The 13,520-nt window shown below is 36.0% G+C and overlaps 2 protein-coding genes and 1 pseudogene across 4 annotated transcripts; 1 reads left to right on the forward strand and 2 right to left on the reverse strand.

Moving 5' to 3' along the window:
- Nucleotides 1-5,248, reverse strand: LOC147540182 (calcium-dependent protein kinase 20-like). Of its 3 annotated transcripts, none has more exons than XM_086641233.1 (11): nucleotides 5,031-5,248; nucleotides 4,634-4,688; nucleotides 3,834-4,367; nucleotides 2,750-2,873; nucleotides 2,497-2,640; nucleotides 2,085-2,237; nucleotides 1,885-2,000; nucleotides 1,365-1,532; nucleotides 1,031-1,261; nucleotides 635-827; nucleotides 1-521 (listed from the first exon to the last, which is right to left on the reverse strand). In XM_086641233.1, the coding sequence occupies exons 3-10, from the start codon at nucleotides 4,335-4,337 to the stop codon at nucleotides 672-674; spliced, it is 1,596 nt and encodes a 531-aa protein (XP_086497359.1). In that variant the 5' UTR covers nucleotides 4,338-4,367; nucleotides 4,634-4,688; nucleotides 5,031-5,248; the 3' UTR covers nucleotides 1-521; nucleotides 635-671. The 3 variants fall into 3 exon arrangements, with proteins under 3 accessions (XP_086497359.1, XP_086497358.1, XP_086497360.1); XM_086641232.1 differs by having other exon boundaries at nucleotides 4,824-5,155; XM_086641234.1 differs by lacking the exon at nucleotides 5,031-5,248 and having other exon boundaries at nucleotides 310-521; nucleotides 640-827; nucleotides 4,634-4,970.
- A 1,366-nt stretch (nucleotides 5,249-6,614) lies between these two features.
- On the reverse strand, nucleotides 6,615-7,163 carry LOC147540183 (14 kDa proline-rich protein DC2.15 pseudogene; annotated as a pseudogene).
- A 3,044-nt stretch (nucleotides 7,164-10,207) lies between these two features.
- Nucleotides 10,208-12,472, forward strand: LOC147540184 (acetylajmalan esterase 1-like). The gene has a single exon (XM_086643520.1). The coding sequence runs from the start codon at nucleotides 10,264-10,266 to the stop codon at nucleotides 11,461-11,463; it is 1,200 nt and encodes a 399-aa protein (XP_086499646.1). The 5' UTR covers nucleotides 10,208-10,263; the 3' UTR covers nucleotides 11,464-12,472.
- The last annotated feature ends 1,048 nt before the right edge of the window (nucleotides 12,473-13,520 follow it).

Genomic DNA, 13,520 nt, shown 5'->3' on the forward strand with positions numbered 1-13,520 from the left:
TTAGAGACAAAATAAAATCTTATGTCAATTTTCCGCGTATGAATATGTCCTATTTACATCCACAAATAAGAAGGGGGTATCTCTATAGGCGTCTTTTCTTTTTGTTCTTGGGCCATCCCACTCTTGACACTCTCCGTCTAAGGCCCACGACCAAGGCAGTTCGAGGATGCTCAATTGACCTGATTCCTTGTTGTTCAAATCCAGCAGACTAGACCAAGTCTAAGTGTCCTCAAACCGCCCAGTCTGTGGGGGCGCTAAGAGTGAGATGAACCTAGAGTAAAAAAAAAGAGGCGGCTATAGACGCGCCGATAAGAAAGAACTTCCTCATATTACCCTCCATACACTTGTCTCTCTATAAACTCACAAAAACAAAAGCAATAAACATGTTATAAACAAATTTTGACATTATAACCATTAGAACTAATGACTCAAGCAATATGCCTTCTCAATGCTGTCTTTGCCTGTGATCTGATCAGGAACTTAGGGCTCAATTGCACCCTAATCTTCAATGCTCCATCATCCTAATACATTAAAAAAATATCAAGTTAGAAAAAAGTTAAAAAAAAAATAGAAATCAAGGATAATATAATTTTTCTATTTATATGTAATATTTTAATGAAGGGAAACTAATTACTTTTTTTTTTTTTTTTTGGGAATTATTGTTGTACTTTTCATCTACCCTCATTCTTTAACTGAAGAGATCCATCCTTCATCAACTTCAAGCTCAGACTATTGAATCTCTCTCTTGAATATTGCCTTGATGCTTTTCTCCAATCTGTTCCAGCTTTCATCATTGCAGCGAATTCCTCGTAACTTATACGTCCATCCTGCACGTAAGTGACAAACAAAACTCAGAAGGCAAAATTGCGGTGGCAGTCTTTTTTTTTACTTATTTGAGTCCGACCTGTCTGAATCTGAGTCCGTCTTGTTTTGATCAAGGGTAAAATAGTCATTTTAATTTAGATCTCGAGTCAGATATTAGATGAAATTGAAGAAAAAGTATGATTATAATGAGTGAAAAAACACGAACCTTATCGGTGTCGACATCATGAATAATAGCATTGATTACTTCCTCATTGTTGGGATCGACTTCATCAGCCAAAGCTTCTCGTAGCTCTTCGATCTCTATGTACCCACTCTGGTTTTTATCAAAGAATTTGAATGCTTTTCGCAAGTGATCATCATTACCAATCTTTCTAAGATGAACTGCAACTGCAACAAATTCTCCGTAGTCCAAAGTTCCATTTCCATCCACATCAGCCTGATAAATCCATATAACAATACGTACAAATACGCATATCTGTCATGAATAACAATCGACATATTCGAGACCTATATGAAACCCATTGAAAAGTGTTACTCACAGCTTCCATTAGTATATGCAGATCCGCGTCAGCAATCTGATGCCCAATTTTATATAAACCATCTTTCAGCTCCCCAAGGGTGATCTTGCCGTTTTTGTTAATATCCATCATATCAAATGTGTCTTTTATGCCAGCCACTTCCTCTGACGACAAATGCTCAGCTACCACCTGTATAGGTCAAATTCCAGACTAAGTCAGTCTAATCAATTATCAACTAAGGTTGTGTCTTTATAGTGTCTGAATTTGACTTGTCTGAACCTAACACGTCTGAATCTAAATTGGCCGAATCTAACTCGTCTGAATAACTTTTTTTTTCAGTGTTAAAATAGTCATTTAGGATAATGGTCTCTTAATTCAGTCTTATCTCATGTTTGACACAATTACTCGAAATCAGCACGAATCAGCTATTTGGGCCATCAGACGAGTAAGATCTGAATTAAGGAAAACAAGCTCCACAAAACACCTATAACTTAAGAGCACAAGTCAATAGATTCCAGAAGAAGTACTTTCTAATTCTTACCCGTAAAGCTCTCTTTTTGAGCTTGTTCATCACTGAGAATTGTTTGAGCCTTGCCTTCACAGTTTCACCCAAAGAAACATTTGGAGCTTTCTTGGCATTTTGTAACCAAGGATGCTCTAAAAACAAAGTCAAAATGTCAATTTATATGAACGGGAAGATCAAACACAATATATTCAACTAAAACATAAACTGAAAGCTACCTAGTACTGCCTGAGCTGTCAGTCGGAGCTTCGGATCAGGATTAAGCATCCCTCTGACAAGATCTTTCGCACTATCAGAAACTTTAGGCCAAGGGTCTCTCTTAAAATCTATAACCGAGCGGATAATTGCCTGCGCAACTCCTTGTTCAGTTTCTGCATATAAACCAAATAATTTTAAAAAGAAGAAACAACAAATGGTATATCAAATCAGAAAGAATCAACACTTTTAACTTTTAAGTCTGCCTTCCAAACTTGAGCATTGGTGCTCCCTAAACTAGAGCTAGGTAGATAAGATACGAAACCAGAAAAACCCGGACTCGTTTCCGAATAAAATTTGAAATCGGTTCTTACTTCCGTTAACTAGTTAGTAGTTTAAAATTCGGGTGGCCAGTCAAGAAGTATCGGAACTTACCAGCCCAAAAAGGCGGGACACCACAGAGAAGGATATAAAGGATGACTCCAGCACTCCATACATCAACCTCTGGTCCATAATTCCGTTTCAGGACTTCGGGTGCCATGTAGTAAGGACTTCCAACAATCTCGGTGAATTTTTCACCTGCAATATAATGAAAACTTAGCTATTGACTAAAGACCCTAGATTGTACTATTGCTACTGCTAGAATCCTTGATCAAAATTAAATGAATTATTCAGTATATGACATTACCAGGCTTGAAAAACACAGACAGTCCAAAGTCAATTGCCTTAAGAGCTGCTGTCTCTTTCTTGTTTGCGAACAAAAAGTTCTCCGGTTTAAGGTCCCGATGAATAACTCCGTTTTTGTGACACATCTGAAATATAGCACGACAAACTTTCATTGATTATCAACATACCATATGCCAAACCCAGTACTTCAAGGATTGAAGTAAAATGAGTACGAGTGGAAGTTCACAGATTAAATTTCTAATTAGAGGTATCATATAGAAAAATAGAACCAGATAAATAGTATATTAAAAATCATTAAGTAGATTCTGGAGTTGTTAACAGAGTCTCATAGATTAAAAGCTCCGCTAATGTTGCCGGAAACAATATTCTTAGTGTGTACCGCCTACCAAATTGTCTGTTACCGTTTTGGGTATTCAGCCTAATGAACTAGTTCAATAGTGAACTACAGCATTTCCCTGTTACCTAATTAAATGCATAAGAATTACAGAGTCAAAATAGTTTGAATATAAGTACATCTATTACATCATAGCGAAAAATATAAGGCCTAGGTATAACGACCCCAAGTAATGTCGCACACATATCAGTATATGTACGATGCAAATCAAGCTCAACGAGTCAAATAACGGGCAAGTTTGCATGTTAACTGAAGACAAAACAATATGTGTATCAAAACTTCGGCCAGTATAGGAAGGAAAATATCAAATTGTAGCCATAAAACAATTTGTGAAAGAACTAGAGAGGAAAAGAAGAGCGAATCAAAAAAGAAAACTAGGCTCGCTTTTAGAATGTATTTAGTAAGCTACTTGAGAAACAAACTTCGTATGAATATAAACTAACAAATATTATGCGGGATCAACACGAGAATAAGCTAAGACATATAACAAACAATAAATTTCTTTAAGGAAGGTTATCATATAGGACTAAAAACCAACCCGATAATGAATCTTCTTTTCGGAAGTATAAGAGCCAACAATCCTCATAAACACCAAAAGTTTCGAAAATAGTAAACTATGATGTGATATGTCAAAAGAATCAAACTTAATCCTAACAAGGAACAACACATGTAACAAACCATAGAGTTTTACCTGAACAATCTCGACAACTGTCCGAGTAACGAAAGCAGCTGCACGTTCCGTATAATGCCCTCTAGCCACAATTCGATCAAATAATTCACCTCCTTCACAAAGCTCCATTACAATATGTACTGAATTATCATCTTCATATGTATCTTTAAGGGTTACAATATTTGGGTGTTGAGGCAAATGTTTCATAATTTCTACCTCTCTTCTGACATCTTCAATATCCACAGAAGTTCTTAACTTCTTCTTGGAAATTGATTTACAGGCGAAAACTAAACCTGATAATTTATCTGTACATAAATATGTGATTCCAAATTCCCCTCTTCCAAGTTCCTTACCTAATTCATATGTAATTCCTATATCATTACCTGTTGGATCTTTCAAAACAACCAACTTATTTCCACCATTACCACCATTCTTTACAGAGTAATCAATTGAAAATGGGTTTTGTTTCTTCTTCCCTTTTTTCTTACCACCTGATGTTTCTGGTGTTCCACAACAATTACCCATCTTGATCAAACCTTCAAACTTCCAAATCCTCTGTTCATAAAAACAAAACAAACCCAAATTTTGAAACAACAAAATAAAGAAAGAAAACTATATAAAAAAATTTTCAAGAATTCTAGAACCTTAGTATCAGAATTTTCTTCAAGTTGATAAAATTGAAAAGAAAAGTCAAAAACAAAACATGGGTATTAATGAAAATAGGTGAAAAATCAAAGAGAAGATTGAATTTGGGATTAAATGTGTGGTGATTATAAAAGTATAAGGAAAAGGGGAGGTGAGATTAAAGGTGGGAAACGTACCAAACATGGACTTTGAGAAGCTCTTTCTCTCTCTAACCTTCTTCTTCTTGTTTATCTGTTAATAGAGAGAGAGAAAGAAGAAATTAAATGGTTTCTGGTTGTGTTTTCTCTTTCTTCTCGGGTAAAAAGAAACAAAATTTTGCAAAAAATGAGAAGAGAATAACAAATGGATAGACGAAGAGGACAAGACTCTCAAAATAAACAAAACTCCCCCTTCGTTTTCTGTTGAATTATAACTCCAACGGATCTCCCTGTTTGTTATGTATATCATATGCCACCTCAATTTTTAATCAAGGCTAGGTTTAGTTAGATTTGATACAACAAACCCAAATAAGCCGCTTGAATTTTCTTGGGATTTGTGATATAAATCAAGAGAAAGTTGACAAATCAGTCTCACCTATTAAGCTCAGCAGGGATTAAGTCGGATCCGAGTGCTCTCGAACTGCCCCAATCTGTTGGGGCACGAAAAGAGAAGAAGACCCAAGATTAAAAATGAGGGTACCTATAGACACACCTTTTACCAAAATCAGCCGTCGGAATTTTCTCACGATTTGAGATACAAAGGGAGAGAATGTTGACGAATCAATTCCAACCATTGGTTTGGATTTTCCTTCCAAATTTGTCTAAATTTTTTGAGAATTTATCCCTAGTGAATCATTTGGATACCTTAAACACAAAAGTTGTTTCTAGATGGGGTTTATTGGAGGTCCGAATCGTTTGAACTAAATAGATGCAAAATATGATAATTAAAAAAAACATTATGAAATTTAGACTTTGGGTTTCGAATGTGATTGTTAGAGAAAAAAAATAACTGCTACCTTACTAGTGTTAGGGGGCAGGGTGGTCGGCCTAAACCTAGTCAGTGACATGTTCTAGGTCCGACTCAATTAGGCCAAAGTTGTTTATGTTTATCGTTAACTAGCAAAGTAATCACAAATGATCCAAGTCAAAGTTGCTTTGCGAAAAGACAAAAAGATACATTTATCGTTAACTAGCAAAGTAATCACGGATGATCTATGTCAAAGTTGCTTTGCGAAAAGAAAAAAGATACATTGATTGTCATTTCATTATGTAGTTTATACTTCTAAGTTTTCGCTTATATATGTTGATCCACCCTTATATGTTTGCACCTTCGCCCTCCACTTCTAAATCCGACTACAACTATGTGTTAATCTTGATTGATGATCATACCAAGTTTACATGCTTATATTTTCTTAAACAAAAATCAGATTTAAAAACACAATTGTAGAAAATCAGTTTGATCGAAAATAATTATATATCCACTCTCTCTTCATAGGGTTATCGTGTGGTACATTCTTTTATTAATGCTGATAGAGGGACTCCCCTGTGCACTTCCCCTAATATGACAAGGGTATTTTGTCTTTTCACACTTTGAGAAAGACTAAAACACGTCTTGTCTTATTAGCCACCTAAGCAATGAAGTGTATCAGAGAGTGCACGAGGAGGTATCTTTATCACTTTTCATTTTTATTAATAATTAATTAGAAGATTCCATTGTTTGACTAGCTTCTTTGGGCTTTATAAGATTATTTCCAAATGCGCCTAACATGTGTTTTTTGTTGGTTGACATGAAGCACGTTGTAACTTCACTGGACTATCGTATGAGAACAAATCTGATACCACATTAAGTTTGTGAATGTTAATTCAAAATCAACAACATAAACTTATTGGTCGTGACAGTTTCCTTTGTCCACGCATATTGTAGATCATTTTCAGAATATTAAGTAGGTCTCTAGTAGAGATGTGAATCATAGAGAAATATACTAAAAAAAAAAAATCAGAAACTTGTATACTAGATTTATTTAAAATCAAATTACAACAAACATAGAACTTACAATCATGAGACTTAAACTTATGTAATAATCTCAGTGTATGAGTTATTGACCAATGATAATAAACATAAACACACAAAAACCAAACAACAGTAATGACAGTAACAAAAAATGAAATCAAATATAGTAGAAGAAAATAAGTTTAGTTGCTTAGGCACATATGAAATCAGCTGGGAGTTTCTTCCCACAAGTGTTGAGAAGCAAGCTGAGTGAGAGATCAACATTGAGGTGAAGACCAAGAACATTAGCTCTAATGGCTGTACAGAGACAAACAGCGGCTTCGAGGTCGGCCAAGCCATTAAGAAGAGTACAACAAGGGTAATTAGGAGGGTTACCGATCACGACGCTAAGCGGTCCTCCTAACAATGTAGCACAAACACCCAACTTAAGGGTGTCCCTTGGGCAGCTAACCTTTGAATGAGCAGGAGTACTAGTGGGTGAGCTAGGGTTTGGTTTTGGCACTTTAGGAGTTGAGTACTTGGGTTTAGGAGTTGGAGTACTAGGCATGGTACAAGTGCCACAAGCTGATGCAAAAGTAAAGAACATTAAGTTCACAGTGAGAAACAGGGCAACTGATAATGAACTCTTGAAACCCATCTTTCTTTCCCTCTCTTAAACCCTAATTGCTTCTTGCTAGCTTCTACGAGTACAAGTAGTAGTAGTAGTAGAAGAAGAGGAAGTTTTTGTTGTGTGTTGGAAGAAGAAAATTGAGGTTGAATTTATAGATTGAAAGAGAAGTTTGATTGATTGAGTTGATAATATAAGAAATGAAATGAGATAACAAATTGCATGTGAATTAAGCAAACTGGTTAGGGTTTTAGCTGGCAAAGTTTGCTATAAATAGTAGATCTTGGAGGCTTGCGAGGAATATATTTATATACAAATTGATAAGTTGATTGATGATATAAGAAATGAAATAAAACTATCTAAGTTTGCAAGAAATGGTGTATATATATTTTATTTCAAATTGATGTTTCCTTGTGTCTAAATATTAAGCAACTAGTTCAATATAACAATATTGGGACTATAAATGTGACATTTTCTTATCTTGGGACGGTGGAAACACCACCACTTGATAAATTTATCCATGAATCTCAAAGAAAGTAGAATCTTTGGTTATTTGAATTGAGATTATTAGGATATAAATAATGTTGTTGGGCTTCACGCCATTGTCTTGCTGGGCTATAGGCTCGGTCTTGTTAGTGTTTGAGTCGGTGGTTATTGAGCTTATCACATCTATAATGTATCAAATGCCAAATATCACGAGACTTACGTAAATCGTAGTCGTCTTCCAAAAAAAACAAGGGTACGCGATAGAGACGTCGAACTTTTGGGTGTGAAATCCCCTCGGAGTACAGTTGGATTTCAAAATTTCGGTGGCCAAGGCATTTCTTTTCGATATTTTCATTTCTAGTTGGTGTTTCTAGCTCATGGGAGAGGAGAAGAAGAGCTAGGAGCTAATCCTGAGTCGTATAATGCAAAATCAACTTTCATATGATAATTGGAGAACAAAGAATTTGGTATATCTCCACGTAGTAAAAGGAAAAAAAAAAGAAAGAAAAAGTATGTCTCGGAGAAAATGTGTAGTAGTTCTTAGATGGAGAAAGTAGTACTCTGTTAAAATTATATAAAGAATTTGTATCTCAAACGATTTAATTCCATAGTTAATTAGGTCGTAAAGGATTTAATTCAAAACTATAACAAAATTAAATCAACAGAACACAATAATTCTCTCAACAAAAAAAGAAAAAGAAAACAGAACACGAGAATGAAATTGCATAATATGTAAACAACCAAGGCCTTTTTATTTCAAATTATATCTTACAAGCTGATTATGGAAATCCAATACCCTCCTTGTATATTTAAAAGGAGGGTATTTAAAAGGAGGGGCGTGTGAGAATAGTTCCATATGGGAGAAGGGTAACTAGTAACCAAGAATATAATGTATAAGTTCTCTCCACTCATTTCCAATTGGTTTTGAGTTGGATGACCACAAATTTAACAATGTATACTGTCACTGAAAAAAGCTAGACAAAGTGTTAGAGTCCTTAAGGTCAAACGGATTACATCTTACAGTTGAAGAAGTCATTTCTAATTTGTCGGAAAAGTCGAGGATTGAAGTCTGAGTTAGCTAGTTAGTGGCAACCGTGTCTAGTCAAATCAGAATATCAAGATACAACAAGTGAATGGTACTTTTTGTCGGGGGTGGTCATATGTACGTCTCCTTACTACAAAGAGCAATGTTATTCTTTGACTCGAAAATTAGGACCTACGACAAGCTAAAAGCTCATGTGGCTGACTCCCATTGGTCAGATTGATTCAATCTACATCTCCAGACAAATGAGAACCTGCCACATCAACCTTAGGCTTGTGTTCAACCATAATTTTTAGGTCGAATAGCATTTCTCGTTAAAAAACTGAAAATATAGAGATGTGCATCTAACCCTCTTAGGTGTCCCTATCCTAGTAACCTAAAAGATCATGTTGTATTATTTGTTTACACACCCACAATGCGAATTGAAGTTATAAAACCGAGGTTTTTAATGAGAAAGAGAACAAAGAAGAAAAGTAGAAGAAGATGAGAGGGTTATTCAGATAAAAAAAAGATAAGAATTTTTTTTGGCCAGCGCTTTGGGGAAAGCTAAATAGTTTTCGGGGTGTGAAATTTTAAAGGGAATATGTAGAATTTTAGAAATTTTCCGGGGAAATAAAAAAAAAAAAACACTCCACCTCACCTCACCTCACCTCTCTCTCACCACCTCACCTCACCTCTCTCTCACCACCTCACCTCTCTCTCTTCTCCGACAAGGTCGCCGGCCGGAAAATTTTCCGGCCGGCGACCATTAAAAAAAAAAAAAAAAATATTTCACTCTCTTTCCCTCCTCTCTCTCTCTAAATTTTTTTCCCTTCTCTCTAGAGAGAGAGAGAAGATCTGTTGAAGGTCCCGAACAGGACCTTCAATAGATCTGATGAAGGTCCCGAACGGACCTTCAACATATCTGATGAAGGTCCTGTTCGGGACCTTCAACATATCTTCTCTCTCTAGATTTGTTCTAGAGAGAGAGAAGGGAAAAAAAAAGTTTTTTAGAGAGATAGAGAGGAGGGAGAGAGAGTGAAATTCTTGTTTTTTTAATGGTCGCCGACCGGAAAATTTTCCGGCCGGCGACCTGTCGGAGAAGAGAGAGTGGTGGGGAGAGAGAAGATGAGGTGGAGAAAGAGAAGGGAGGTGGAGAGAGAGGGAGCTGAGGTGGAGAAGCTATTTTGCTTTCCCCCTAAATAAAATTGTCAAACAAAATTGACCAATTTTTGACCAAATCTTCACACCCCGGAAACTATTTTGCTTTGCCCAAAGCGCTGACCTTTTTTTTCTTCAAAAGAATGTTGAAGACGGTGATAGATTGTGGGGGGGTGGAAAATAGTTTCAAAAACTCTTTATGACTTAATATACAAAAAAGACAAAGACCCGGTTATTTCAGCTTCTGAATATGTCGGGACCAAGTGAGAAATTAGTCAAAACTAGGGGCCACACAAGAAATAACTCCAAATAAAGTTACCCACACGCTGGACCCAGACCTAATTAAATTTGGATTAGGAAATAACTAGGTTATTTATTGCTTGGAAGTGAAGGTAATAACAGAGTTAAAGGATAACCTTTCTAAATTACTCCCCACACATATTCTAACTCTTCTAAAACTCCTAGTGAAAAATAGAAAGTCTCTTACTATAAATAGGGACTTATCACCACTAATCACTCCATATCTTCTGTTTAACTTTTCAATGGCTTCTACTTCAGTACTGTTGTCTCTCTTGTTGCTCTTGTTGGTTGTGCTTATACCTTCATACTCATCTTCTCCTCTTACTTCCACCACCACCACCACCCCCATCACCGACGAAGACGTTGATTTAAGCAGGTTGGTAAAGGGTTGTCCTTTTAATTCCATCTATAGTTTTGGAGGTTCTTCCAGTGATAATGGAAATCTTTACGAAGAAGAAATATTGTATGCGATGGCTAATAGTGGACATGTTGATGGTGTTAATCCACAATCTCATCATCATCTTCACCGCAACTCCGACGGTTTACTCATCTTAGATTACTTAGCTTCTGCTTTTCATCTGCCATCACCAAATCCGTATTTGAAGAAAGACGTCAAATTCAAGTACGGAGCTAACTTTGCCGTGGATGGAGCAACTGCACTTGAAGCTCACTTGATCAAAGACAGGTTGGGTATTGAGATGCCATGGGCGACTACCAACAGTTCCCTTAGCGTTCAAGTCGACTGGTTCATGACCCACCTTACTTCTATCTGTTCTAACCCTGACGAATGCCGAAAGAAGCTTGCAAAGGCTATGTTCTTGGTGGGAGGCATCGGTAGCAGCGACTACTACTTCGCATTCTCCGAACACAAAACCATAGAGGAAGTCTCGGCTACTTTAATACCTTACGTTGTTCAATCCATAAAAGACGCCTTAACGAGGTTAATCGATGCTGGTGCTGTAACCCTAGTAGTACCTGGTATTCTCCCGGCAGGATGTGAACCAAGCTACCTTAATATGTTTCATAGTGTTGATCCAATGAATTATGGTCACTCATCTTCCAACAAGCACTGTCTAAAACCATTCAATGCCTTCTCTGAGACTCATAACAATCTTCTCAAAAAAGTACTCAGAGAACTACATATTGAATATCCTCATGTTCAAATCGTGTATGCTGATTACTATAAGGCATACATGGCTCTCCTTCGAAATCATCTTCTACTAGGATTCAAACAGGATAAGTTGGGGAAAGCTTGCTGCCACATTACTAAGGAACATTATAGTTGGCATACGGATTGTTGTTCAGAACCAAACAAGTATATTCATTGGGACGGAGTTCATCTAACAAAAGAAGCTAATAAAGCTACCGTTCATGGGATTATTCAAGGGAGCTTCCTCCATCCGAAACTCAATCTTCCAGATATCAGGCAATGCATAATGTAGATGGTGCCTGTATATAGTTGCTGAATTGAAGAAACTAAAGAACATTCGAAGTCAATCAAGTATTTAAGTGGATTCAATCGAACAAGTTATCATGTATAAGAAATGGAACAACTAGTACTTCTACATAATCACCATTGTAAAAACTATATGATTTATTAATGTCAAGTTCTGATTGCTTATAAAATCAATAACTAGCAAAATTATACAAAGAATTTGTATCTCAAATGATTTAATTCCATAGTTAATTAGGTCGTATTGGATTTAATTCAAAACTATAACAAAATTAAATCAACAAAAAACAAGAATGAAATTGCATAATATGTAAACAAACAACCAAGGCCTTTTTATTTCAAAATTATATCTTACAAGGCTAATTATTGAAATCCAATACCCAAACTTTCCTTGTATATTTGAAAATTGTTGTAGCAAAATAATTAAAAGAAATACACCAATTCACTACCAATGCCATCTCTTTTTCTATATATTCTCCTACTAAAGGACCTTGTTGGAATTCCCTTTTCCATTTAAATATGTGTTCTTTCAAATTTGATTAGGCTTTTTTCTTCGATATAGTTAGTTTCGAAATTTGATCTTCCGACTATCCGCAGTATAAATATACTCGTGTTACCACCCAATCAAAGTGAAATTCACTAAATGTGATGAGACTACTGCAAATAGAATGCAACAAATGACAAGACTGATGCACCCAATAACGAAGCGCTAACAGTACTGCAACCACTGCTGGCCCCAGGCGCAGGAGCAGGGGCATGAGCTTCATGATCGGCTGCCATTACAGCGCTCATTGAGGCTGCTGCCACAAGTACAACACAAGCAAACTTCTTCATGTCCATGGCGGTAATACTAGCGAAAATTAACCTCCGGAAAAAGGAAAATTACCACGGAAAACCGCTTTGGAGAAGGTGAAAATCAGAATACGAGATTGATATAAAATTATTTTTCGATTTGCAGGCCTGAATAGAATGTTTGACAATGAGAGGTATTTATAGTTAAGATTTTTGGAGTAGTTTGTTTTATTTTTAGGGTAATTGAAGTTTGTGTGGCAGAGAAAGATTTGCATTTTCAGTACCCATTTAAACGGAGAAAGATGTTTAATTGTTTTGGTCAATTGTCTGACCGGGTTTTGGGCTAAGTGGTTTTGTGTGGTCCTAGAAGTTTAACATGTTTAATTCTTGGTTGGCCCTCCAAATGTGACCATGTGAGAGTTTGATCTCCTTTTTAACTGTTTCGTTAACGAAGTGTTGTTATCAATGTTATGAAACTAGTCGATACCTATATATTTTCGCTTCTTTAACTTTGTGAATTGGTTTTATCGTTCTTAGTTTCTAATTAAATATTTTTCTTCATAATTGACTTCATACCTCATGTTTCCATTCGCTTGCGAGAGAGTCCAGAGTTTGCACTAAAAAGTGTACGATCAAGTTTAGTAAGTCACGATGTCTTTTGATTTAGTTCGTAGAGCCTTAGCCAAGAACAAAACTTCATACTTGCTGGGTTTGGGTTTGAATGTCTAAATTGAAGGACAATATCGATAATTGCTAAGACTTGAAGTCACAAACGCACTCCATCCATAGATGGACTTTCTTCTCAAAAGAAAACCTTTATGGCCTTTTTTTTCTTGTAACTTTCAGGTTACACATTGTAGGAGCTTAATTTAGTGACTTTACCTCTTTAAGTGTAGTAAATCTTTCGAAATGGTTTGGCATGTTTTCTTTTGCACGAGTTAATTAAATGTGAATATTTACATATCATTTATGACGGAGTTTGCAGGTACCTTAGATCTGATTTATAGGTTCCTAATCTGGCATTTAAATCGCTATATATGTCGTTACGGTACGATAGGTTGACAAAAATGTTGAATCAAATCGTCAAACACAGTAAAAAGAGCAATTAGGCCATTTTTATGTTTTATCTTAGATTAATTTTATTGAAAACAAATTACAATTGGATCTCTTGATTCTACTAGTAAAATTTTAACAACAATACTAATTTATTCTCTTGCAGGAAAAAAAAGAACTTCTCGGTTGTTGTTCCAGCTG

This window comes from Eschscholzia californica, unplaced genomic scaffold, assembly GCF_041429995.1.
Source record: "Eschscholzia californica isolate CP2 unplaced genomic scaffold, dmEscCali1.0.p SCAF_5, whole genome shotgun sequence".
Lineage (NCBI taxonomy): Eukaryota > Viridiplantae > Streptophyta > Magnoliopsida > Ranunculales > Papaveraceae > Eschscholzia > Eschscholzia californica.

Excerpts from the sequence above, each read along its gene's own strand:
- LOC147540184 (XM_086643520.1), top strand. The coding sequence starts at position 10,264 with ATGGCTTCTACTTCAGTACTGTTGTCTCTCTTGTTGCTCTTGTTGGTT.
- LOC147540182 (XM_086641233.1), bottom strand. The coding sequence starts at position 4,337 with ATGGGTAATTGTTGTGGAACACCAGAAACATCAGGTGGTAAGAAAAAA. Across the intron at positions 2,238-2,496 it reads TGTCCCGCCTTTTTGGGCTG|AAACTGAACAAGGAGTTGCG; the intron begins GTAAGTTCCGAT and ends GTTTATATGCAG. Across the intron at positions 828-1,030 it reads ATGATGTCGACACCGATAAG|GATGGACGTATAAGTTACGA; the intron begins GTTCGTGTTTTT and ends ACTTACGTGCAG.